This window comes from Chroicocephalus ridibundus, chromosome 5, assembly GCF_963924245.1.
Source record: "Chroicocephalus ridibundus chromosome 5, bChrRid1.1, whole genome shotgun sequence".
Taxonomy (NCBI): domain Eukaryota; kingdom Metazoa; phylum Chordata; class Aves; order Charadriiformes; family Laridae; genus Chroicocephalus; species Chroicocephalus ridibundus.
In genome coordinates, this window is record NC_086288.1 from 39,892,868 (window position 1) to 39,919,372 (window position 26,505).

Below are 26,505 nucleotides of genomic sequence, written 5' to 3' on the forward strand. Positions count from 1 at the left end.
GGGAGGATGTGCATGAAGCTCATCTGCTTGAAACATTCTGTATAAATTCTTTGGGTCTCGTAACGACCAGTGAAAGTTAAAGACCAAATCAAACATCGGGTGCCTGAGATGGATTTGCAGTGGCATTTAAGAAGGATTTGTCCAAGGGGACTCTTAATGGTCTGTTCTATTCAGACTGGGAGAAGTTGGACCTGCTGTTGACTACTCAATTCAGGCTGTGTGCAGGGCAGTATTTAGGGTAAAATACTGTCAGACTCCAGCACAGAACCGTGAAGTCCATTTTTGCTTTATACTTTTATATATTCGTAATATATACATATATGTTTTAACACCTAACATTACATCTTTATGGAATTACCTTAATAATAATGTAGAACGTATAACTGTAATAGTACCAAAGTCAGCACCACGCTAGTGGTCCTACTGGCTTCATGTATAGTAAGAGTTTACAATATAAGAAAGCAGAGAGAGAATTATCCCTCGTTCTATAGATAGAGAATTGAAGCACACAGAGATAAGAGATTAGCCAAGGGTCATGCAAAACTGATAACTCGGAGCTCTCAAGTCGGGCCTTAAGGTCAAGCCCATCCTCCTGCCTAATGAGCTGTTACTGCAAAGCTTGTCATTTGTTTTCTTAAACCAGGCTGCCAAACCAGACAGCTAAAGCATACTTGAAAATTCAGTACTATAGACCTATTTGCTTAATAGTAGTTTTCCTAAAATACCCACTACAGTATTATAAATAGAGCATAAAAATAGACCATTGAAAAGAAACCTTTGTTTGGTCAACCTCAGTGTTAGGTAGTACTCTATTCCTGTAATTAAATGAATGGGATATTTGGAACAGAGCACTACAATGAATGAGAACTTCAAACAGAAAACAGGCTGTTCTTTTCAGCACTGGAGGTCAGGAATACATTGAGCTTTTATTTTACGTTTTGTTTTTAAAAATATACGTTTCCCCTCTTTTTATATCAGCAGAAATTACAAACTACACATAAAGGGAAACATCTTGGCCCTTTCATTAGCAGAACTAAAAGAAATCTGAAAATAAGTCATACCCAGATTTCTAAGTCATTGCACTAGGCTTGAAATGTCAACTTTTTTTGTAAATTGTATAAAGATGAGTGAAAATCAGCAGTGTCATGGTTTAAATCCAGTATTAGAATTTTGTCTTGCAACACATAGTTTCTAGTAAGTGAAAGAGCAGCAATCAAGAAAACTGGATAGCCAAAACTTTCTAATTAGTGTCTATATGTAACCCTCCCATCTCTAAGAACTTGAAACCTTAATCAGATTCATACAGTCAGAGCTTAAGGGGAGTTTCAGTTTTCCCTGTATAGAAAAAAATTAACATCACATCCTGTTCTGGAGTTTGAGAAAACCATCATGAAAAGATGGTCAAACTCGTGTATACCAACAAACAGCCCTGCAGGTAAACCTTTGGAGTTTTGAAAAAAAAGTTTTCGAAAATTAGAGGCATACTACCACTAATTTTATTTGTTAATTATTTATTTAACTTAGCTTTCATATGTTCCATGGCTATCTCTGTACAGGTAAAGAGTATGGGAAAGCAACAAAGGTGAAGAGTAACTATTTAACAGTTATGTCTTATAAATGAGTATACAGATTTAGTGTGGCACTGGATATTTTATATAACCATAATTATTCAATTAACTTTGATAAAATTGTAAGAAAAACATAATGTATCTACCAGAGCGCTATATATGCATGTTCCTTTACAGATGTAAAAATAAATAAAACAAGTACCAAAGGGGTCCTAGGAAGCCCATTGTCAGTCTACAAAATTATTATAAATGTCCATTCTTTTTAGACATGCTGATACCATAAAATCTTCTCTGAAAAAGGCATTGATTGTGATCTTTGATAGATATTTTTATAAATGAGCTGGTTGAATGTATATTTTGTAAAAAGACAGTATGCCCTGCAAATAACAATGTCTCATTTTAAATAAACTTTGTACGCATTTCAAAATTTACATTCTTCAGCTATCAAAGGCAGTGTATCTAAAGAAAATGCGTAATTTGCCTTGTTTCCCTGAGGGTTCATATGGAATCGGTGTCTTAAGAATTTTTCTCACTCAGTTTCTGACACAAATAAATAGTAGTTATTCCTGTCAACATTTCCCTCACATTTTCTATCTATCTTTCTAAAAATACAAAATTCTGATAAAAGCCACACAGAAAGAACTTAGTTTAAAACTCCTGGTTGATGTAATCACAGCACGCTCTAACATGACATCGTGATACCTTGATAGGATTACAGCAGAACCCAGATTATGCACTGTCTTCATGCCTAGAACAAGCGAGATTTTTAATTGCCTCAGAGCGTTAAATCTTGAAATCTGAATATTCTCACAAATTAAAGAAAATGGCCTTATTTCAGGACAAAAAAATGAGCTCAGAAGTAGTCTGAAGCATAGCAGAAGATAAAATGTGCAGTAACTTCTCCCACTAAAAGTTGGATACTGTAAATAAATTTCTAAGTGCTAGAGATCTTGCACAGTAGAATCAAGGGGCCGAGTGATGCTACTACAGCACAACGCTATGTTGACATTTAACTTCAGTGGCAGCAGGGCTTCAAAGGACCTTGTTTTCAGCTGAGCTGGACTTGCCGTTGACTTTGTTGAAACTACCCGTTTTCATTTGATTGGCGCAACATAAACTTCATCTGGTAAAAACAGTTCTGCATGACGATGGTGTGATTACATACATAAACATGAAGCATTTGGACACAGGCTGCAACAGCTGAGATGACTGAACTCTCCGTGTGCATGTGTGAGCGTACATGTAAAGGAAGTTTGTACAAATACAAATTGTTGTGTATTGAACGTCAGAATCGATGTTTGCACGGAGGCAATCTAACAGAAGACTTGATCCAAAGGCAAACTCAGCCCTCAAAAAGACAAAACGCAAGTTTCTGAAACAGAACTAACTCCTTGTCTTGTAGAGTTACGTAGGAAAATTTTAGATTTTATGTGAAAGTCAGCTTCATTAAGGCTTTTAAATTATATTGGCTATTTTAGAGTGAAATACAAAATGACGTAGTGGCAGGTCAACAGGAAACAGAGGTAAATGTAAGGCTGCGGTGAGAAACAGCAGATTAGTGTGTTCCCGAAGGATAATAAACAATTCACCTCTTCCCTTTCCAGTATGGAAGAAAGGAAATTATAGAAGAATAAAGACTGGAAATATTTCCCTTACGCCACATACATATGCTATAAATATCTCACTATCTGTACACGCAAAGCCAAATTTTGCTAAGGGTCACATAAGATTTATATCAACATCAATCAGCAGAAGCAGTAGTATGGTACATAAGTTTCAAATGTTTGACTGTCGTCAGACAAGCACAATTAGCATACTGATCTCTCACTACTGTCGATGGCTTTTATCTTTCTTGACAGTGATCAAGCTGCAAAATATTTGTGCAAAGTGGGTAACCCTCCAACAGCACTGTCTTTAGTTAGCAATAATGCCTAAAAGCCTAACTCTTTCCAACAGCGAGGATGCTTTTTCATGCCTCTTGAGTTACCTCGAGGTTAGATCGTTGTCCGCCCAAGTGCCTCTGGTCCTTGACACTTTCTTTTTTAGTTTAAGAACAACCTTCAGCGGGGCAAGCCTGCTTAACTGCATAGTCACGCAGAACCTTCAAGCATGAAAATCCCACTAAAATCTTTTGCAATCGGTGATTTCCTTTCAAAGGTGAAATACTGAAGTGTTTATATAGAACTGCTATTCAGAAACAGAAAACACGACTATCGACTCAGTTTTTCCCTTATATATGAAGTGCATTTACAAAAGATCATCACAATGTCTTTTCTCTAGTGTGTACAAAATATTTAGCACATTTCATCTAGAAATTATTAAAAAACCCACAGCGTGAACAATTTTTGGGCAACTCTGAATCTTTTATGTTTCTTAGGTAGTCTAAAATACTTGTTTTCCCAAATCTGAAAAACATATACGTTGTTTTTCTACAGAAACAAAATGCTATTGGGGTACAAACTGAATAATAATAAAAAAAAGAATTTTTTTTTTTAATGTACAGTTGCAACGTATGTTAGGAAACATTCCTTTTTCATTATCTTCTTGCTGTCCTGGTTGGAATCCACTGGAGCTTACCAAATTAAGACCATGGACCTGCAAATATTTATGCAGCTGTAATTACATAAAGAACATCACTAATTTCTTCAGATTCACATGTATTCGCTGACGTGCAGGTTTGCCACACCATGCCCGAAAAGGGCTGCAATGGTTTGCAGCAAAGCACTATGAATCGTACCAGATCATGTGGAAACCATTATGTTCCCTAGGCAATACTTATTCTTTTTCCTGAAATTTGTCCCTAATTACTGGGTGTGCAGCACATTATGGATTTTACTTTGAACAATGAAGGTCCAGCCTGCACACAGGTGCTGATGCTGTGGGGGTAGTTACTGCAGCTACATTGTTGGTGGTGGACCAAGAGCTGCTCCAAAGCTGGTTAGGTGGCATTAGCCACCACAATGCCCAGCACTACGCCTTATGCTGGCCGAGGGTAAGGTTAAGATAAGCAAGGTGCGGCACAACCAGAAAAACTAGGACTTAGCATCTGATTTCAGGGCTGTGGCATGCCAGATGCAGTGTGGTGACAGCAGAGCTTCCTCTCGCTTAAACAACAGTGGTCATTTCCCCTTTTGTGTTGCATTTCCAGCACCGGCTTTGCCCATGGCATCTCCTTGCCTGGCTCCACCGCCGAGGACTGTTGAGTTTGGTCAGGGAAGGGGTGCCTGGCACCAGGCAGCACTGGCAGGACCCGAGCCCACCTAGGGGAACCCCAACACCCATCACGCCATGCCATGCCATTGCGCAGTGACATCACAACGAGCACACAGCAGCGTGGGGAGCAGCATCACTGACGGAACGCGTGGGGCCAGGGAGCACATTTGGCTCCAAGCGGGGCAGGGGCTTGTCTGGTGCCGGCAAAGGGGCTGGGGCTGACACCGAGTGGGGCCTGCAGTCCCTGCCCCGTTCCGGTGGCGTCTCCTCATCACTTCTGCATAGCCCCGGCACAGAAGGAGCATAGAAAGGGTTCACGGAAGAGTAGTGAGGAGGGCTGGCGCCTATTTGGAGCCTGTACAAGTGTGAAAAGCCATTTTTTCCCAGAAGCTTAAATATACTAAGAAATTCAAGACAGGGTGTGGGTATGATAAGGAAGAAATCAAGATACAGTGTGGGTATGATAAAGATATGTTGCAAGTTGTTAATCATTTGTGTACTTACAGAGCTATGACTTACGAAAGGCATGAGATAACACGTGCTCACACATGGCAACCCGCACTTGCCCTGTTCCACAGAAGGCAATACTGCTGGTTAATCCCAAGTTTCACCTTAAGCAGCCACAAAGGAGAGGAGGAGGGCATGACCAACGCCCTCAAAATACCGTAAAGTTGTTCTGCCACATTATGCAGCCGATTCCTCTATGTTGGAGAGAAACAGGAGTAGCAGGGAAAGGCTGAAGTGCAATGGAAAAACATTACCCAGGAAAGAGGATAAAACTAAACTTGAAGCTTCAAAACAAGTGCACAGCTATCCTTGCCATAGGTTTTAGCTAGTTTTAAGTGCCAAAACCATGCTGTGAAAACCTCAGCATAACAGAAAATCTGCACAGATTGCCTGTTGGAACAGTCTTAAGCAGCTGTACATGAGCTTAGAAAGGACAGAACTCACACCTTTCCTTAGTTGCATTTATTGTGCATGAACTTCACAGTCACATTTTACTGCTCTTCATAGAAATATAAATTGATATACACAATCACAACAAAACCCAAGTTCTAAAACCAAAAACATTTGTATTCTTCACATGTATACTATAAAATCCCAGTTGCATTTTCAAGAAAAAACAGTTAAGGAGAACAGTTTAGTGTTGGATAGCAGCAAAACCTCCAATATTTATTGTTTTCCTTTAAATGAGACAACCCCCATGTTTGTTGCATACTAAACAGTTTAGTTTTTTTTCTAAAGTTGTGCCCTAGAACCAGAGTAGGATGGATTAATTTTCTTTTGTTTTTCTTATATTCATCTACAAGACTACTCCTCAAGACACCCTTCTTCCCAGTTTTGACTAGTGGTTACCCTGTCGCCCCACAAAGAGGTACTGGCTTCTAAAATAATTCTTAGTCTACATTGGTAGACAAAGTAGTACCCAGAACAGAATGGTTCTCTTACCAGCCTTCCCAGTAAAGCCATGAAAGAGACCAAAAATTCATGTTTCTACAACTTCTAGAAGACCTTTCCGTCTTCTGCTGCTTTTCACTTCCCCACATCCACCGTTTTAGCTTTTGAATCAAGACGCTGACGTTTTTTGAAGAATCAAAGTAAAGAGCAAGGATGCCTGTAACTGATGCATCTTTAACAGGATCTTTAAACCCATTCAACACAAGTTAGTTACCAGGTCAATGAAAAAGCTTACTCAAGTATTTTTGCATTAGGGTAGTCCAGTTGGCAGAGTAGGAATCTTGTTGATTATTCACTGACACAGACTCCTAGTAGCACGAAAGTCATCATCCCTGAAGATCCCTCTTATAGGTTTTAAAGGCAGAATTCCAAACAACTGCTCAATTGCTTATCATGACATTGTTTTGTACAACACACTTATATGCAAGATTCGCCATTTTGGGGCACCCACCACTTTTTAAATCCTAAATTGGATGCCAGATTTCCCCATTGGCACAGGCAACAGTTTAATTCCTTTTCTTGACAGAGGAGAAAAGAAGACCAATCTAGAAAGCAAGTATCTACTTTGTATAGGATTATTGAAGTACGCCATCGCTAACACTGGAAGTAATGGGATTCAGTAACAGAACACACCTACTCCCAGCTTCAGCACTAGAAACTGAAGACAAATCCTTTGCAAAGTCAGATTTTTCTAGAGAAAATGTTTGTATATAGAAATATAAAATACTTTGGTAGTTGGAAGCTTAACGGTTACAACAGTACAAAATAATAGTAACAACTGAACAGAGTTAAACCATTACCTCAGATCCAACTTTAACCTATTAGGAATTAAAAATCCTTGAAACTCCAGAACTTTTTTTCTGAACTGATGATTTGAAGAGAGCCAGGGTCCAGTTGTAACAGGTTTATAGTATAGGCAGAGCTCTTCCTTCCAGCTGATCTTCTGTTTCAAAATGTGAAAGATGATAGAAGAAGTGTCATCTGTACAAATCAGTCTTGATATTACGTTACCTCATGTTCCCTCCAGAGCTCCAGCAGCAGTTTTCCAAATGCTGTTAAGTTTTGATTTGCTGAGAAGTTAGTGCCAATAGTCTCTTGCTGAGCAGTGCATTGTGTCGCTGAAGATACTCTATTACATCTCCTTGCTTCTCAACTATCTCTTCTAAACTTGAATTTTCCCTTGAAATAAAAAAAGTCAATATGGGTTTCAATAAGCGACAGCAGCTTTCTAACATACAAAGTGTCAGAGATGGTTAACAAATATTTAAACAAGTTGCTTCCTTCAGTTTTACTTTTGTTGATCTCAACTACCTATTGAGGGAAGAGGCAATCTACGACACCTTTATATTTAACCTCCATTTTGCATGAGAGGGCAGGAAGAGAAGAAAGTTTGGCTAAACTTCTTGCCATGTATACATAATTGAGTTATCTATTTCCTGCTAGGCAGTTACCGAAAATTTATAGTATAAGGGTTTTTACTGTTTAACAAACTCAAAGTTAGTGAGCCAGACAACATCCTAGAATTGTACTAAGAAATCCATGGCACCTTTTTGAAATACATTAGGATGCTTATTTTAGCAGGCATAGTATTTTTATTCAGCTGTGGGGATCATAAGCTGTTTAAGACGGAAGTTTCTTGATTAACCTGCAGCAACATACATGATGTACTATTATATACACTGATACTGGCTGTCACAATATCATAACAGCATCAGCACCAAACAGTTGTGCTATTTCAGGTCTACGACCTCATGTAAAACTAACCTCCTGCTTCAAATATCTCCAGCTTTCAGGCGTCTTTCATTTTAACTAGGATGGTAAAACTGCAACATTAAGTAAAGCCAAGTTAATTGAGAAAAATATGTAAAAGTACAGAATTTTGTCAAATCTATAATTAGGAACTTTTAAGAATACAGCAAGAATAAATAAATACTGATGCCTGAGCAGATTCCAGTCTTCCCTGCCACATTATGTCTTCATAGATGACTTGGGAATCTGCCCTTTTAGTATGCATGTGAGCATCTTGGTGTTTAGAAAGTTGTTCCTCAGCCTTGCAGCATGTTGTAGAGGAACATTGCCCTTTTCATAGTTCTTAGAAAGTGCTGAGGCGGATTGTTAGACTAGAAAAAAGCTTAGGTCCAATTAAAAATCTACTTTAGTTAAACTGGAAAAAATAAAGAAAACAGGTTTTGCAGACAGCAAGCTTGCAACCTTAACTAGTAATCTGCACTACCAACTTAAAGCATCAGAAGAAGTCCTGATCAGTAGCTTAGGTTGTAGAGGTCATAATATTCAAAAAACATTCTTATAACCAGGGTCAACTGAAGGGCTGACAGGATTCACTTTTCAATAGACCTTAACTCTCAAGGGAAAGAGAGTCAGAGTTGTATAGAGCTGAATTAAAATAACTGTTTTGCAATCAGTTCTCACAGGAAGTTTGCACTCTTTAATCAAAAAATCAGAGTCTTTTCCTCAGCTGGTCATTGTTGCAGACTCATTCTCTGGGTATTTGAGAATTTCTCAGGGGAGAAGCTGAACAAGAAAGGAATGAGGTCTACCATGCATTCACCATGGTGTTTAAATCAAGATGGAAGTCAGACATTGTATCAAAATTCAAGACAACTCTAAATCCTTCCTGTATCCTGGACATCTACTTCCAAGTTCCATAAAAGCATGTGTGTGCTGCATTTGTGACACCAGGGGAAGTGCTGAAGTATTAGTCATCTCTGCACTTCAACTTTTTACTAAGGCATACATACAGAAGCAAGTCATACTGTAATGGAAAATTTCTAGGTAAATTCTTATATGGAAATCCATGTTAGTTTTGACGACTGGTTTTTGTTAAGTCACACTAAACTCATTTCAGCAACTGGAAGATGTTGAATAAGTCAGAAGGTACACAAAAGACAAACAATAAGTCTCAGTTCTTATGAGGCAAGTGTTAGATAGCTTCTCTGTCTCACTGATAACTTCCTTACCTCCCAAGTGCCACAGCCACCTTTAAAGTTCCCTCCCACACTGGAAATATATTCCAAATCCCTTGTTGGAATCTCATATTCAACTGCTGGCATAGAACAAAGCTCCAAATTTTTCTTCATCTATCAGCTGCCCACAATATATTTCCTTGCCTGAAACTGGCTGAAGAAGCTAGGCTTCTGCAGAGATACTTTAAGTAAAAGTGTAAGACACCAGTATCTCTCCTCAAACTCCCATATAAAGTCAACTAACACAGATTAAACACAGTTATTTATAGCATGTTAAAGATTCATGGAACCAGCCATAAATGGTCAAATCATTTCTGTCCTCATGTTTGAGGGTTTCTGTATCATAACAAATTGCCATTACTTCATAGAAAGTCCAAGTTTGTACTACTTCTCACCTGTGCACGTAAAATAAAAGCCTTAAGCATATCGTTTCCTTCAAAACTATGACTCTTACCTCTGCTTTGGTTGACAGATTTAAGATTATATGCAAGTCCACAGGAAGTAATGCAATTACATTAGTCAGTGTTACCTATATACTATGGCTGAACACAGCACAAGATTAATACAGAAAATCTTACCTGAATCCAACTTCTGAGGTAATGTGGCTAGGGTAGGCATACATCTTTTCTTCTTCAATTATGTCAGGTCTTGGCTTCGCACGATTGAAGTTGCTTATTTTCACTGCAACAAAGTTTTATAAGTTAGTTGGAAAGCAACCAAAACAGAAAGGTGTTATCACCAGGCTCTAAGGTAAAAATAATAAAAAAATAATCTGTAACAGATCATTATAAGATTGCCTTAGGATAGGAGGTGGAAAGATAAGGGAAACTAGGGAGTGGGGAGGAAGGAAAGAAAAAGAATCTATCTCCGCTCATTTCTGGAATGGCTTTGATTGTAAGTTAATGGTGGTGGTGGGTTCTTGTTTGTTCTTTGTTTGTTCGTTTTTCCCTGGTCCTGCTGTTTAAAGAGGAAGCTTGAACATACTGCTTAACATCTGCAAAATTTAATCTGTCACCTCAAAGAGGGTGAAACCTTAACTGAATTGAGAGGGTACTGAGATTCAGTCTCCAAATCCAGGCTACAAATTAAGCCACATGCCATAAAGAACTTGTAAAAAGTTTTGATACTGGTATCTAGGTCAGAACTCCTAATTTAAGCTCTTTGATAAATACTATTTTAACTAGACTACCTGTGATGAAGCAGCAGCTTGTCTGCCTGCTCTAAAACTAGACTTGCTACAGAAAGCCATTAAGTATTCAAACCAGAGCAGTTCTGCAATCAGCTTCACATTGTGAACCTTGTAATGTTGGCTATCAAAACCAGAAGTCATTCCTGGGCACCTGTGAATAAAGTTTAAGATTAAACAGGTATGGAATGTGGATGGGTGGGTGTGGGAGAAGCTGTAGGCACCCTCTGCATTATTTCTGGAAGGAAGCTGAAAGTATTTGAAGCCGTTCAACGTCAGATTCTGATTAAGGGAATATACTGAGATCCGGAGTATGCATTCTGGACTCCGCAGTTAGGGCTGCTCGTGAAGCAATACATCTAATGCCACAAAAACCACTACAGTCTGGCTCTGTGAGAAATCCACACTACTGCAGCAGAGAAAGACTGTCCATACAAGTCAATAACATTGTGGGGTTTATTACAGGCCACCCTGCTAAAACAATGCTAAGACCCTCCAGAGGTCAACTACAAGTTCGGCTCAAAGGTTAGTTATTTCTGTGACTGTATTTCTCTACAAATAAAGCCATGAAGGAATGGAAGTGGAATTCCCAACATATGTTGTTTGTGGGAATGTTAGTCTTTTATTCAAGTGATATTAGAAGTATGTAAGAAAGTCATTAAATACATATATTTAGCAAGCCTTTTAAAGCTTGACTCCCTATCCTATCAATAACAAACTTACAATAGTAAGCTGACATTTAGAGCTGTCTGTATCATACTTCATTCTATGCACATTTACCTCACTTGAACAATTTATGTATGTCAAGTCTTATAGGTCAATCACAGCAATTCCTTGTAGATTTCTGAATCTCTGCCTCTGCATCCTACTGCTATATATACATGCTGACACACTGCTAAATGGAGACTTTAAGAAAGGCAGTTGTACTTCATGGGACATTGGAGCTTTTTTTTTTTTTAATGAATTGTGTGATGCATAACAAGCAAGAAGAAATATCCAGAATTACAATCAGGTATTCTATGACACCACTTCCCTTTGTGAGGGAGTAATATTTATATGAAAATAAGTCAGGTACATGAACCTTCTACAGATAAGCATTTATACCCCATTGTAGTAAAGAAATAATTATTCCACAGTGAAGAAACAATGTATTAACCGGTGCTACCTTCCCTCCAAAATTTAGGAGTAATCTACTAAGACAAGGAAGAGGTTGATCATGAGTTGCTAGTATAAAGTGACCTTAGTTCCCCATTGTTGCCCAGCTACATTAGCTGATACTCTCTTAACAGTAAGTGGTATCTGCTAAGTGCGTGCCTTAGAGAGGGGGACTCCATCCCTGAGCAGAGAATTGCCCTTAAAATTATCCTATTAAAGAAGCTTTGTGCTTCCAGTTACATACTCTGCTGTTTGAGAGGAAAAAAAAAAAAATTACCTGAGCGTCACTATTACTACAGATACTCAGGCTATTTTCAAAATTGGCCAAATAAATTTGTTTTGTTTCAGTAGAGCTTTAATTTGATTCTTAAAATGTTAAAAACCCACCACTACATGGGAGACGGACATGCAAGCAGTCTCTTAGCTTACCTCAACATGCACTGGGATGGAAAACTGGAAAGCAAGTTACACTGCTCACTGGAAAAGGAAACCTAGGGTGACTGGAGGTCTTCCCCATCTTGAAGCAAGTATTAAGTTACATAAAAATTAACCCTAGTTTTCTACACCAAGCTTTAGAGCATGAAACGTAGACTATTGTTTTGGGGCGTCTGAGAAAATAAAAAGAGACTGCTCTACTCCTTCCTCACAATGCAGCTCTGTCCCTCCTTCACTTTGGTTCCAGGATCACTGGATCCTTCTCTTCAAGCTGCCTTCAGAGTGGGAAAGCAAAATATTGCATCCCGCAGCTTCCTAGTATAAGTTGGCTAATGGATTTGATAGACACAGGAACTGACACAGTACAAGCTAGGAAACGAGACCCTTTTGGTGACAAATAAGCAGAAAGATAGTTTGAGAGCTCTTACGGAAGTCCAGGCTCAGACCTTACTGCTACGAAGATCAACTTTCTTGCAGTTACTCTTACTTTTCTGCCAGGGTAAGAGACACACAGTGTAGTTCTTGGAGGTCAAGGAGGCCTCAGGATAAGAAATAACATTTCACTGGAATTCCTGGTGTTCTATTAAAGTTTTGCAATTTATTTCTTATTTCCTGAGTTTCCCAGGAAAGTTAAGTATGCCTATGCAAAAAAGGATGATTTCCAGCATTCTTGGAATAGTTCTCTAGGACTACTATGCTTGTGTTCCCTCCTCATTGCCTTTACTCCTCCAAAGGACAGTTAGTCTACTTGAGCCATGCTGGTCTGTTCAGGGGAACGCCTGACAAGCCGACAGCATTCAGGCCCTGGCACAGTTGTAAGAGGAGGATGCAGTTTAGAATGGGACCTTATTTCTTGTTGCATTTTAATTTCAACGTTATTGCAGGAGAGTCAATAAAAGATTGTATTTTTATGACCAAGTTACTTGGTGCTATTTCTCTGTGTGTTATTACATTACTAAGAACATACCAAAGTTTTCTTCTCCAAAAGACATCCTAGATTAATTATGAAACCACAAAAGACATCAATTAATGCAAATACTGACCACCATAGAAATGTCTTTTACTTTAAGCTTCATGCAGTCCTGAAGAAGGTATTTCCACCCTCCTTCCTCCTGTTTGATTAGAAGTCAGGAGCAAACTAAGTTTTTCCACATTATTTTTGTTGGTGTTACCCCTCCAGGAAACCAGTGCTATTGAGGCTACTTAGCTAAGGTGCCATGTCCTTGTTTGTAGCTGTGAATAATCAGAAAGCTGCATCTCAGAAGGAGGAGTATAAACTAACTCAAGAGCAGGAAGTCTGTATCATCTAAACAGATATAGACTTCACAGTAAAGATCATGTTTTCTTTGGACAACAAAAATAATTGCATTTTTTAGTGTCTTGTACCTTTTCAGTGTTGTGTTTTTTTTTTTTTTTTAACACAACTGTTTTAATTTGAGTTAATGCAAGCCATAAACCCAAATAGTTTTTAAGATGAGATTATCAGAGAAAACTATTTGGTTCAAGCATTTATTAATCAACAGTTTAGATAGTTCTGCAATAATATAATGGAAAGAGGCTTATCAAGTTTTGGTAATTTAAACCAAATCTAAAAGCAGATAATCTTACAAGCTAACAGTGACAGTACAAAGCAATGCCTCAGTTTTATGAAGCAATATCTCATTTTAGTATTAGCACAGATTGCAAGAGTCATATTTTTATTTTAACATTCCTTAGAGGGAATCTTCCACTTTAGTGACAAAGAGGAACTGACGCTTTTGGGGTGGGACCAGGGAAAGAGTCTGGCAAGTAAGGCACATCACGCCATCAATTATGCAAGTCCCACATGTAAATCCCAGATACAGTCCCATTAAAGCCAGCTAGCTTTTATTGCTTCGCAGCTTGTGGTGCACCCATTTGAGAACGCACTGCTAAATAGACAAGCTTGTTCACAGGACACTTTTGCAACAATTACGCATTTATTGCCACTTCATTGGATCAACAGGTTTGAGGTAACACAGAGCTTTTAATTTAGCAGCACCTGGAGACCAAATCAAGCCTGACAACCTTCCCCTTTCTTTTGGATTTGCCTTACTTCTCCTACAAGCACAGAATCATTCTGTATTTATAGCTGTAATTAAATACCTTGCAGTACCTGAAGCGAGCTACTGTGAGGGCAACCAAACAGTTGAGTAGCAGCTATGACAAGTCTCACTCAAGAAAGCAAAAACTGCCTCTCACCTGTGTAAATCACTAAGCATGTCAGAGAGCTAATCAGCTCCAGGCCCAGGACTCCCAGGATAAGATACAGGTACACTTTACTGTGATCAGGAAAGGAATGCTGCGTTGACAGAATCAAAAGCAGGGCTGTATTACCTAGAAAACAAGTATTATGTTTTACAGGTGTAACAGTTTCATTAGCTGTCGAAAATAACTTAGTACTCTCTCATCACTGGTATCTGCATGAGGTTGCAACATTTCAATAATGCTTTTCCATTTCATACTTGCCTCTTTTGCTAATTTCCTTAACACAGGTGATACAAACTCAAAACTGCTGGCAGCAAAGCGAGGTTTAATTTCAGTATTTGACTATAATGGTAGAGAATTATGAATTTCTTTATCAATTTTTCTCACTTAAAAACAAGAGCGGAAGAAGCGGACTAGAAATACCCAATGTACCTGTGTGGGCTTAATCAGTTTCTAGCCTTATTCCTGCCATCCATCCACAAACTGCTTGAAGACTATTAATTTATTTCAATTCCTAAAAGGTCACATCAGCCAAATTAAAATGAGAGGGTGTTTTCCTTCAAATGGTGGATTTGAGTGTACTCCAGTAAGAGCATAAAAGCAAACACCTTTCTTTCACAGGGAGATACTTGCACAGGCTTCCAGTTATTATTTTAATACTTGCAATTCATTGAAAGTTTAACTGAAATAAGCACAATTGGTCAAGAGCAGCAAGTGTTGAAATACAGACCTACACACATTCTTAATTCTTTACATACCCTCTTCTCCAATACAGTGTTAAATGTTCTTTCCTTTCCTGTAGAAATGCTATAACCAGCGCCTGAATAAAGCACTAAGTGTATTAAGACCACTAATGTAGCTAGGGGACTGTCCAGTTCTCTTTCGTACTGCATTAGGCAATGGAACTATCAGGATGGAAGTGGTACCGGCAGCAATTAGCATAGCACGGAGTTTGCAGTAACGGAGATAACCACCTTCTGAGCTACAGGAGATTTTACATCAAAAGTCCACAGCACACAACGGATTGCAGCCGAACATTTACACATGCCCAGAGTTTGTCTGGTAGGGGAGAATGGGGCTCCATCTAAGACTGAAGACAGGGTTAAATATTCCACATTACATTGCAATAGGCAGAAACAGTCCTTTTACTGTCTTTTGAAACATCCTTAAGCCTGCTGTAACCCGATTTTGTCACACTGCACTCTAAACACATCTTTATCTTCAGAGCTCTACCTAGTGGCCATAGCCTGAAGTTTTGCACATTCATCAAGGTAACTAGCTCTTGTAGCGAGGGGACAGGATGAAAGCTAGGGTTTTGTAGAAAGCAGGACCATCTAACTTACCAATTCTGGTGAAAAATTTTCTACTCTAGTTATTCAGAAGATTTGCAGAAGGGAGGTGGGATTATAAGAGGCAAAAATACTGTAAAAGCAACCACTGTTCCCTTTCCCCCTGTTATTTCTGCGCAAAAAATCCCCTCAAGTTAGATGGGCTATGGATTTTATATTTGTTTGAAGTAGTTTGTTAGAACAGCTACACCAGCTAACTTTACCAACACTTCCAGCTTCACTGGCCAGTGATGTTGCAGAATACATAATTAAACCACTCTCATGCTCCACCCTTTATCCATAGAAATAGAAAAAGGGAGTAAGAAGTAGAGCCGAATATTACACATAGCCTCGCTGGAGATTAAAAAACTGCTTATTCTACTGATTTCAGACAGCTGTTGAGCAATAGACAATTCACCCATTTCTACTTGAACTGCTGAGCTTGAAAAGAAGAGTAGCACACTTCTTGGAAGGACTAGCAGTCTTGCCACATATCCAATTAGGCCAATGAGTATGCAAATCAAGATCACTAGCAGCCAAACAGACCTTGCTGGCGGAGCATTTTATGGCTGAAGACTAGATGCAAATGACTAGATGTTTTACTCAACCTCGCACTTACTTGTGGGCATTTTTCCACTACAAAGAGTTCTTTACAACATGCATCTGGCAGGCCAAAAAGGTCAGTCAGGACGTCCACCTGACTAAAATAAATATAGTTTATAAATGCTCAAAGGCACATTTTTAAGAGTTCATAATACATAATATACATTTATATATAAACTGTTCAGTCTTTTGTTGTGTCAGCTTAAAGCTTTAGGAGAAAAAACAAACAGGAAAACAAGGTCACTTCACCTGTGGAGTGTATCAGCAGCGGAAGCCTTTTTAGATGTCTTGTTGATCGGTATATTGAGAAGTAACCTCTGCTTCTGACTTTACTGTGGTGGTGCTGGACATATCGTTCAAAACAAACATGCAGAATCCACAGAATTACTTTTGCAATGATTATGACAGTCTGTACTTTAAGTGGGTGAGTATAGTTTCCAGGGCACTTATCCTGATTTGGATTGGGGTAAGAACAAAACATAGCTGCTAAAAATGCTAGAACAACAAAAGCAACCTGGAAGAGAAAGGAAGAGAGAGGAAAATTCTTAAAGTCAACATTTTACTATTAAAAAAAAAAAAGACAGGCTTATGTATTTTATTCATTATGCATGACTTTCCAAATTGATTTTATTAGAGTTCAGATAACATAAAACATCAGACACTTACTGCAACCACTACATGTCATTCTGGGAACACACAGCTGAAATTGCTAAGTAGTGATGGTCTCCCAGGAGGGCAACCAGTCTCCAGCTGAACAAAGCTGGGAACCACCACTCTTCCCAGGATTTCCTCTAAATCAATTCCACGGTTACCCAAGTCTTCCCTTAGTAGTGAATTTCTCTTATTTCTGGATCCTCTTTACCATGTCTTTTTACTTTAATGCAACCACCCCCCCACCCCCCCAAAAAAAAAGTAATCACATCTTTTAAGACTAATTCAATTACACTTATTACTGCTCTGCCGGACAGCCTCATATCTTACTGGTACCGTCTCTATTTCTTTGACTTGACATTTCATAAGTGAAAGTCAACCCTTTACTAAATCCATTAAAGATAATCTCCAGGTTGTGACACTAGAAAAAAGTGAAACATCATCACAGTAACTGAGAGTCAATTATTAACACTGGGTAGTCATCTTTGCCAATTGGTAATCATTCTTTAGTATATTTACTATCAGATTTTTCCATTTTGCTCAGAACTTATGTCAGAATGACCAGACTATAATCAGTCAGACTGTATATACACTTGTCCTTTCAGACTAGTGCCATTATGCCATAACTTTTCCTGTCTTCTAGACTTTTCTTCAAGTTTTCACCAGCAGCAGTGAATATCAGCAATCTTTTGGCCAACTAGAAGGCAGAGTCTTGGGTGCACGTTATCTGGGGTATATGTATACACACAGGGCTTTTTGAAAATCTTTATAAAATGTTTTTGTCATAGAAAATACTCTCTCTACTGTTTGCATTCAGTAAACAAGAAAATACGGTACTTTCTCATCCTGATTCATTCTACAGAATCAGCATATTTTAAAACAACTGAAAACAAAAACAGCTCCCATTAATACAGAAGTAAATCGAGTGCTTCTATACAAAACAAAAAAAAAAAAATCAATTTTGCTGAAGTCTGCAAGAGTCTACCTCCTCAAATATATTTGGTTTAAAAAGCATCCAATGTTCTGCATCTCATAACTGATAGAAACACATCAGAACTAAAGAGGGAGGGAAGTGCCAGATTTTCCTTTGCTAGCTTTGTTTCCATACTTAATTCTATGAATATAGAAGAGCCCACTGCTCCCTTGAACTTATTTTTCATACTTTCATCATTTTTCAAGCAGCTTTCTTCACAGAAATTAACCTTTCAGAACCACTTAGTTATTCTTTATATGAACTGCCCTTAGCTTGCTCTGGTTGTGAATAGAGCTAGGTAATTGGAGGGAGGAAGAAAGGGGAATAACTTTCACACAACTGTGAATACCTAAAAGAGACAGGACAGAGAACAGACAGGTAGAAGGTGGTAAGAAAAAAAAAAAAAGTAGTGTGTCCTCTATTATCTGTAAAACCATTACTTCAAATGCAAATTAAGCCCAAATTATCTTGAGATGGATTAAGTAGCTAGATTAAGTAGTTAAATAAGAGGAAAGGTTTATCAACAAAACATTCGTTTATTCTATTATCACTGCCTTTTCTTACAAAGCTAAGAATTATCCAGCTAACCCATATTTTATTTAGTCCATTTACTGTTCAGTTTGCCATTTTAAACCATTAACACATTTTGTTCTACTCCCTCCAGGTGTTAGGAATGTACAGTACAGAAAAAGGCTATATTAAACTGATGCGAGCAGGAACAGCCTAGCATTGCAGCTCTAGTAATTTACTACAGCAGTGTATACAAGAGGAAACAGATAGTTGGCATTAAGGGTGTCATTTATTAAAGATGTTTTGCTTACATTTTAAGGCAGCCCAAGAACAGGTGCTTCACCCCAATACAGTGGATTTTTATATACAAAAATTTATTCCTGGAGTAGTATTTAAGTTCATTTTTGTACATGTGCATACACAGAGGGGATTAAGAATGGACAGGGTTAATAAAGAAATTATTTCTAGCCTGTACACTTTCCACTGCTCTCCAGAGTCTCCTGATAAGAGCCAGAAGCCTGCAGAAAAGCAAGGCTTAGCAAAATGAAAGACATTCAAAAACCCAGCCCCACCACACTCCAGCATACCCTACCCACACACTCCAGAATTGTACATAACTAGGCAGCTGCACCAAAGCAGCTATTTGCCACCTAACCCTGTTTCTTAGCACAGGAGGGTGGAGAAGAAATACTTCAAGTTACACACAGATTACTGTACAGATGCATTACAACTCTACTGCATAACACTATGATGGCTTAACTTCTCCAGGATACTTGTCCCTTTAGCAGGCTGTGCCTCAGAAGCTAACCTGGTGTCACCACATTCCACAAGGTTTGTGCACGTTTGCAGAAGCAGACAGGAAGGAAATTCAATAAGCTTGTTTTCCCCATCCATCTTTTCAGCAAGAGACAGCACTATTTCATGTGGCAATTATAACATTGTATTTCACTAACAGAAAAGGTTACTTCTCTATTTTGCTCCAAGGACCAACTGGCCACTGCAGCAGATTCAGCAACAGCAGCAAGACTTTACCTGGAAGAGTGTGCGTTCACAGATGTCTCAGCAGTTTTCTCTCTCTTCACCTCCCCACACTTCTCTCCATTTGCCGGAGAGGGGAAGCGATGGGGACAGAAGAGACAGCAGTTTCCCAAGACTGGGGTGACTGACATTTGGCTACATCAGTTATGGTACCAGATAGTAAGGCCCCAAGGCCAGGCTGAAAAACATTTACCGCTCTACTACCAATGACAGCATCAGCCATCGTAACGCAGACTTCAAGTGCTAACCTAACGGGATGGCACCAGTGTTCTGGTAGTGGACGGGAATAAGGCTGGATACACAGGTGCCATTGGGAACTTTGGTTTATTCAGCAGAAGCATTTCCTAAGTCTACTTGACAGACAGAGGGACATTTCTTGATACTACCAAGAGGCTCACAAAACATTTACTTTAAAATTGGAAGGCTAGGGCATATTGTTTGAACAGCTTTATGCAGCTGCCTAAAGAGAGACCTTAGAGGTTGGTATGTGCTTTTAAAGTCCTGGCAGAGAGTATGTTTTGCAGAGCACTGGGCGCAGCATTTTTTGTTTGAGATCAAATGAAGCTCTAAAATAGCTGGCAACACATACATACATGTCTTGCGCGCTCTCTGGCTTTATACACATACTATCTTCAGGCCACCATTAGTGGCATTACAGAATCATGGAATCATTCAGGTTGGAAAAAATCCTTCAGATCATCCAGTCCAACCGTTAACCTAACACTAACAAGTCCACTACTAAACCACGTACCTAAGTGCCATGCAAGTACCGTCTCAGTTAGATCTTAGGACCAGAGCTCTTCACCATTCCTTCTTCACATTTGGTTTCCACATGCTCACAAGCAACAGTAAACCTCTTCAGCTTATCAAGGATAAGCTCACTACTAGACAGGAGTCTCCCTACTTCCGTTTACCAACCTTGAAAAGGCCTTCAAACTGTTGGGTACAAGTTCTGTCCTTTATCTGTGTTTTTCACCCTTAATCCCTAGAAGTCAGAGCACGAGGTAATATTTGTATTCCTTTATCTCTCCATCCACTACCATGCAAAAAGTAGCGGATGGAAAGATAAAAAAAGAGCTGGAGCAAGTCCAGCTTTACTTGTTTAGCTCCCATAGAAAATACCTTAAGTCTTCCCTGTGGAATTAAGTTCAGCCTCCGGAAGGCATAGCATTAAAATTATCTTAACTCTACAACTAGTATCAGCAATTCTACAGCAATAATATTATTTTAGAAGTACATTTCCAACAGCATAGAAGAACTACTATTTAAAAGGCTTTTCTTCCTAACAACATGTGTCGTAGCATGTTTGCATCGACAAACTATCAGAATGAGAATGCAGCAAATATCATGTTGCATATACATTATCAAGATTCATTGGCAAATAAGACTTCACCAGTTTGGAAGAACAGTGTATGCACATCTCAGGAGAAGTCTGCCAACATGAACACTAAGAATTCAGAATAGAGACAGCAAATTTCCATAAGGAAGTCACGCTTCTTAAACTTACATGTATTAGCAACAGAAAATTGGCCAGGAGAACTGCTGGGATAGCACGAAATTTTGGCCTCAGTTGGGAATGCAGTGTATGAGACGAAATAAGCGGTGCATCCAGTAGGGGATCATCTTCCAAACTCTGTGTTATTTCCAAGGAACCCTGGAACAGAAGGGGGGGGGGGGCAAAGAGCAATAACAGGTAAGCTCCAAAAGTAAAGTACAAAGTTTGAGCAATTTCCTATTAGCAAATCAAGCTTTGGGGTAAAAAAAACAAACTAGGTCAGTATCTTGAGACAAGCTCTTAAGTTCTAGGTAAACTCTCATCACATCTTTACTAAGAACTCAGTCCCTGAGGAATCCGACACTAATCTACCTCCCAGCATCACACTGAGTCTTCAGGAAATTTACTCTTTAAAATGTATTAAAAGTATTTGAGCATCACTGCTGAGAGGCCACATGTATTAGTATGTTTACATGAAAATATGGAAAAAGTGACAATTAAAGTCTCTCTCCCATATTTTATACAGATACTGCAAAAATCCCTGCTATTCTTACTTCCATCCAACTACAGTTAGAAGCAATAAAGTCAGCTGCAGTGTACCAGCAACAGTTTCAAGTGATTCAGATCCTGACACGTCAAAACACCTGCAGCAGTAGTTCAAACTGAAGCCAGGCAAGAAAGAAGCAGTTCACGGGGGAAGAAGATGCTACCAAGTGCTGGGCAAGGCACGCTCTGGTTTTACTAGAGAGCATGCAGCCCTTACTTGTTGTGTTAGCACCAAATATTGGGGCTATGACTTTACATTCAACTCAGATGTTCCAGCTATCTAAGTTTCTAGAAGTACATCTTCGGATTGCTCCCCCCCCCCCTTTTTTTTTTTTTTAAAGTAAAAAGTAAAACTAAGACTGGGGAATGGGTGGAGGGGAAAAACCTTTCTTTGTAGACATGGAACTTGCCTCAGTGGTCTACATTTCTCTTCCTTCCAGGCCAGGACACAGTCATTCAATACACCTTAAGCTAAACATACACAGCCACCATGAGTGTTCAAACTGCTCAAGTTTCCCTCTTAGCATCCTGCTGGGTCCCATGCTATGACTGGCTTGCTTCAAAAGATAAAGAAACTCAAGTTTTGACTGCTTTTCTCCTGAGTGATATCAGCCACAGCCCAGAAGAAGACAAGAGCAGACACTTCTGACTATGAAGAGAGACATGCCAGCGTTGGCGGGGATATTGAATGTTTTTGAACTGAGGACTTCTCCTTGCCATGACAGAAAGCACCATAAGCCTCAAGACAGTGAGGCATGTCATTCTTCTTAGCCATTAGCACAAGATAGAGATAAAGAAGTTTTGGGATTAGACCTAGGTTTACACTTGCTATTGACTGTGACAATATAGATTGGCTCCCCAGTGTTATGTCACCTACTGGCAGCTGCCTACAGCTAAGGAACCAGTCATCAAGAGTTATTTCAGTCAGCAGTTTTATTTTAGTACTGTGAATGCTACACTTGCCGAACCGTAGAAGAGTGTTAACAGGCCTCTCACCTATTTAATACCTTTCAATTAGCCTAGTCTTTGACTGCAAAAAACCTTGCCGAAATATCTGCCTGCTAAGATGACCTTTTACTGCAGACCTAAAGGTTTACAAATGGCACTTCTCTTATGTCACTGATATAAAATTCAGAAGCAAGAATACAAAGATGCCCTCTTGTCCCTCATCTCCCATTTTTCAAGGGCCAGGTATAATTTTAAGCTCTGAAAGCAAGCGTGCAGGACCAGCACTCCAGTAGCCAAGACATCTTGCCTCATTCCTCCACAACACAGAATTAACAGCAGAGCTAACAGCTCACACCTCCCACAAAGACAGTGATCCTCCTTAGACCAATATCCTTTGTCTCATGGGAATAGGTGAACTCATCGCTTCTGCAGTACCAGGAGAAATCAGCCCACTCCTTCACAGATAGAGCTTTATCAGAACACAGAATCATAGAATTGTCTAGGTTGGAAGGGACCTTTAAGATCATCCAAGTGCAACCACTAACATAGCACTGCCAAAAAACCCCACTAAACCATGTCACTAAGCACCACATCTACACATCTTTTAAGTACTTCCAGGGATGGTGATTCTACCATTTCCCCAGGCAGCCTGTTCCAATGCTTGATAGCCCTTTCAGTGGAGAAGTTGTGGAGAAATTTTTCCTAATATCCAGTCTAAACCTCCCCTGGCACAACTTGAGGCCATCTCCTCTTTTCCTATCTCTTGTTACTTGGGAGAAGAGACAGACCCCCATCTCACTACAACCTCCTTTCAGGTAGTTGTACAGAGCAATAAGGTCTCCCCCTCAGCCTCCTCTTCTCCAGGCTAAACAACCCCAGCTCCCTCAGCCGCTCCTCATCAGACTTATTCTCCAGACCCCTCACCAGCTTTGTTACCCTTCTCCAGACATGCTCCAGCACCTCAGTGTCATTCTTGTAGTGAGGGGCCCAAAACTGAACACAGTATTCAAGGTGCAGCCTCGCCTGTGCCAAGTACGGGAGGACAGTCACTTCCCTAGTCCTGCTGGCCACACTATTGCCGATACAGGCCAGGATGCTGTTGGCCTTCTTGGCCACCTGGGCACATATTTGTCCATGTTACTTATTGCAAGACCAACTACAATTCATCTTTGCATCCTGAAACATAGCTAGCATTAGGAAGCATGGGGCGACAAAACCTCCCTGAGCAGGTATTATTACAGGCAACGTAGGGAGGAGGGGAATTAAAGCAAGAGAGACGATGATGCCATGCAGTCACTCTGACATTAAGAAAACCTAGTAAGTGTCCTAATTAGATAAAACACAGGCTTCATTTAATTACCATGTGCTAAAGCCACAGCTATTAGAAGCCAAAACGCCTTAAAAAAATGGGCCCTCTGTTAGGCCCTGATGTTCCCACGAGCACAGCGTACGGCTCCAGCCTCCGGGCTCCCTGACCCGCTTCCAGCCTGTGACCGCCCCCGCGGCGGCCCAGCACCAGGAGGAGGAGGAGGAGACGGAGGAGGAAGGCAGGCCGGACCAGGCAGACCCACAGCCAGCCCTGCCCGCCCGGGCTGCCAGCTGGGGAAACACCCAAATCCATAGAGAAACGCCGCGGCCCCGCCAGCTCGCAGCGGGTAAACCAGAGACTACGCTCACGGGACCCGCCTGCAGGAAAAAATAACCCAGAACTAAACAAGCTACGCGAGCAACCTCAATTCAATTAACGACCTCAATTAAAAAACACCCCCCCACCCGTCTCGGTTGCTGGGGGAAGGGTATTTCAAGCGCGGCTGCGGAAGGGCAGCGTCCGGTGCCCGCCAGCAGCGCGGGGGACGGCCCGGCCGGGGAGCGGCCCCTGCACTTCCAAAACCGCCATTTACGAGAGGCCTCGGCCGCCGCCCCCCCCCCCCCCCCCGGAAGAAGAGGAGGAAGCCTCCGGCGCCCCATACAGAAAACAGAGGGAAGGAAGAGACGGAACGGAAAGCGAGGGCCTCCCTCGCAGCAGCGCCCACCGTGCTCGGCCAGCAGCCTGGCCGCCCGCCCCGGGAGGAACCGCCGCTGCCGCCCTAGTCCCGCACTCACGTTGTCCAGGTCCTGCCGCCGCCTCCCCCCCGCCGTCAGCGCCATCTCCGCTTGCCCCCCCACACCGCCGCCCCGCCTGTACTTAACCAGCGGCCCGACCGCCGCCTGGCCTGGCGCAGGCCCCGCCCCGCCTTTAGCGGCCCCGGCCACTATTGGGCCCGAGCCTCGCCGCAGCGCCGGCCCCGGGGCGGGGCCGCAGCCGGCGGGCGGGCGGGTGCAGCCGCAGAGGGGCCGCAGCCGCGAACAGGGTGCGTGGTGTGTCCCTTTGTGGGTCCGGACTGGCCCGGGCCGTGTTTGTTGCCCAAGGGATGAGGACTTGCCACCTCACGGAGCGGGCCCTGCAAGCCAGCAGCCGGGGTCCGAACTTGTGTCCCCCGAGCCCGCCTCGGGGTGTCGCTCCCTCCCTCGGGGAGGCTCGGTCCCGTGGGCTCAGCAGCCCGGGGCGGAATTTCAAAGCGGGGCTAGTTAATGCAGGCCCAGGGCTGGTGTCCCTGGGAGGCAGGTGGCTCAGGTGACATCGCGGGGGGAGGGGGGCACGTAAGTGGGAGTGCAGAGCCGCAGGTGGCTACCAAAAGTGTCGCTTTCAGCTTGCTCTGCGGAGTATCTTGCCATCGCCAACAATTTGTCTTGCAGGAACTTCTCGAGGCAAGGACAGAGTCTCTGCACTTAATTATTTCCAGTCAGTGGATCTTCTCCATGAGCATGCCCAAGTTGCCCCTTCAGGCCGTGGAAAGTTTTAGCATGCCCAAGGCACATAGTAAGTCATGAAAGATGTTTCTGGCCTGTTTGTATATTCTGTGAAGAAACACATTTTCTTTAAAACCTGCCCACTGCTAATTTCATTGTGTAACTCTTTGTTCTTGAGAGAGACTATGGCCACTTTTGGTGTCCATGATACTCACTTTATGGATGTCTGTCTTATTACTCCTTGAGACCCTTTTGTATGCCAAATACTCCTGGATCGCTCCAGTTATTCTGTGGTAATCTTCATTAGTTTATCCGACTTCTTCTGAAATGGGAGCGATCGGGATGACACAGTGTTAAGCGTGGGCATAGTATGAGTTTACAAAGCAGCATATTTATTATCTGTTGTGTGCTCTGTTCATCTGCGAATGTTTCTTAACCTTCTGTTTGCTTTATGAGACCATCCCTGAGCCCTGGGCTGATGTTGGTGAGGACACTGAAGAAGATCAAAGCTGTACCAGGGGCTTGAAAGACAACAAGGTAGTATCATCTCTAGGTTGGAATTGTTCTTTGTGTGCTATTTAAGAGAAGCCAGGGCTGTGACTCTGAAGAGCTGGTGTGGCACTGCCTGTCTTGAAAGAGTGCAGAAGTGCCAGAGGTGAAAAGCTGCTTTTGAGTTATGGGCTTCTTCAGGCTGTCCCAAGTTTTTCATCTCTGTTTCTGTGATTTCTCTTGAGTATCTTTTTGTAGAAAAATACCCAACTGAAACTTCCCACACAGAGTATTTACATTCGTAACTTGCACTCATTTGTTCTTGTTTTACATAGATACACATATTTAACGACCTGGGCGGCTGCCTTAAATGAAAAACAAGCCTTAAACTTGCTGTTTTCAGTAAGATTAAGTCCAGCTCCTGTGATAAGAGCCAGCTCAGTTCCACTTTCTCAGCCCACATGTTCTCTTTTCCTCTTCCTTACTGTGCTTCCTCTTTTTTCCTTCCTCACAAGAACACAAATCCTACTGATCAGCAACTAGAGGACAAAGTTTTCCTGTGACAGTGAAGTGACGCCACAATTCACTAGTTGCTGTTCAAGTAAGTGGCATTACTTTTGTAAGGTGTTCTGCCTTGCCAAGTAGTTAGCTTGGCAAGTGTGGTCTGCATCTACACAGATCCAGTAAACATCAAAGATATTGCTGGCTCAATAGATCAGTCTGAAACTCGATTGTGCCATTTTTTATGAGGATGCTGTGTGACTGCCAGAACTTCCCATTTGTGTAACTGTACAACTTACCTGCATGGTGCCTTTGTCTGAGCTCTTGCTCAGCTTGAAAAGCGTGAAGACTTTACCTTTTGTTTGTTCTGCAAGGAGCAACAATGTCTGCGTTCTGGTTAACACATCT

The 26,505-nt window shown here is 41.1% G+C and overlaps 1 protein-coding gene across 1 annotated transcript; it reads right to left on the minus strand.

The window, feature by feature from the left end:
- On the minus strand, positions 1–24,540 carry TMEM192 (transmembrane protein 192). Its single transcript, XM_063335881.1, has 6 exons — positions 24,421–24,540; positions 20,836–20,982; positions 16,406–16,670; positions 14,220–14,354; positions 9,802–9,904; positions 1–7,418 (listed from the first exon to the last, which is right to left on the minus strand). The coding sequence occupies exons 1-6, from the start codon at positions 24,463–24,465 to the stop codon at positions 7,295–7,297; spliced, it is 819 nt and encodes a 272-aa protein (XP_063191951.1). The 5' UTR covers positions 24,466–24,540; the 3' UTR covers positions 1–7,294.
- Between the last annotated feature and the right edge of the window lie 1,965 nt (positions 24,541–26,505).

Excerpts from the sequence above, each read along its gene's own strand:
- TMEM192 (XM_063335881.1), bottom strand. The coding sequence starts at position 24,465 with ATGGCGCTGACGGCGGGGGGGAGGCGGCGGCAGGACCTGGACAAC. Across the intron at positions 9,905-14,219 it reads ATGCTTAGTGATTTACACAG|TGAAAATAAGCAACTTCAAT; the intron begins GTGAGAGGCAGT and ends ACTTTGTTGCAG. Across the intron at positions 7,419-9,801 it reads ACCTCAGAAGTTGGATTCAG|GGAAAATTCAAGTTTAGAAG; the intron begins GTAAGATTTTCT and ends TTTTATTTCAAG.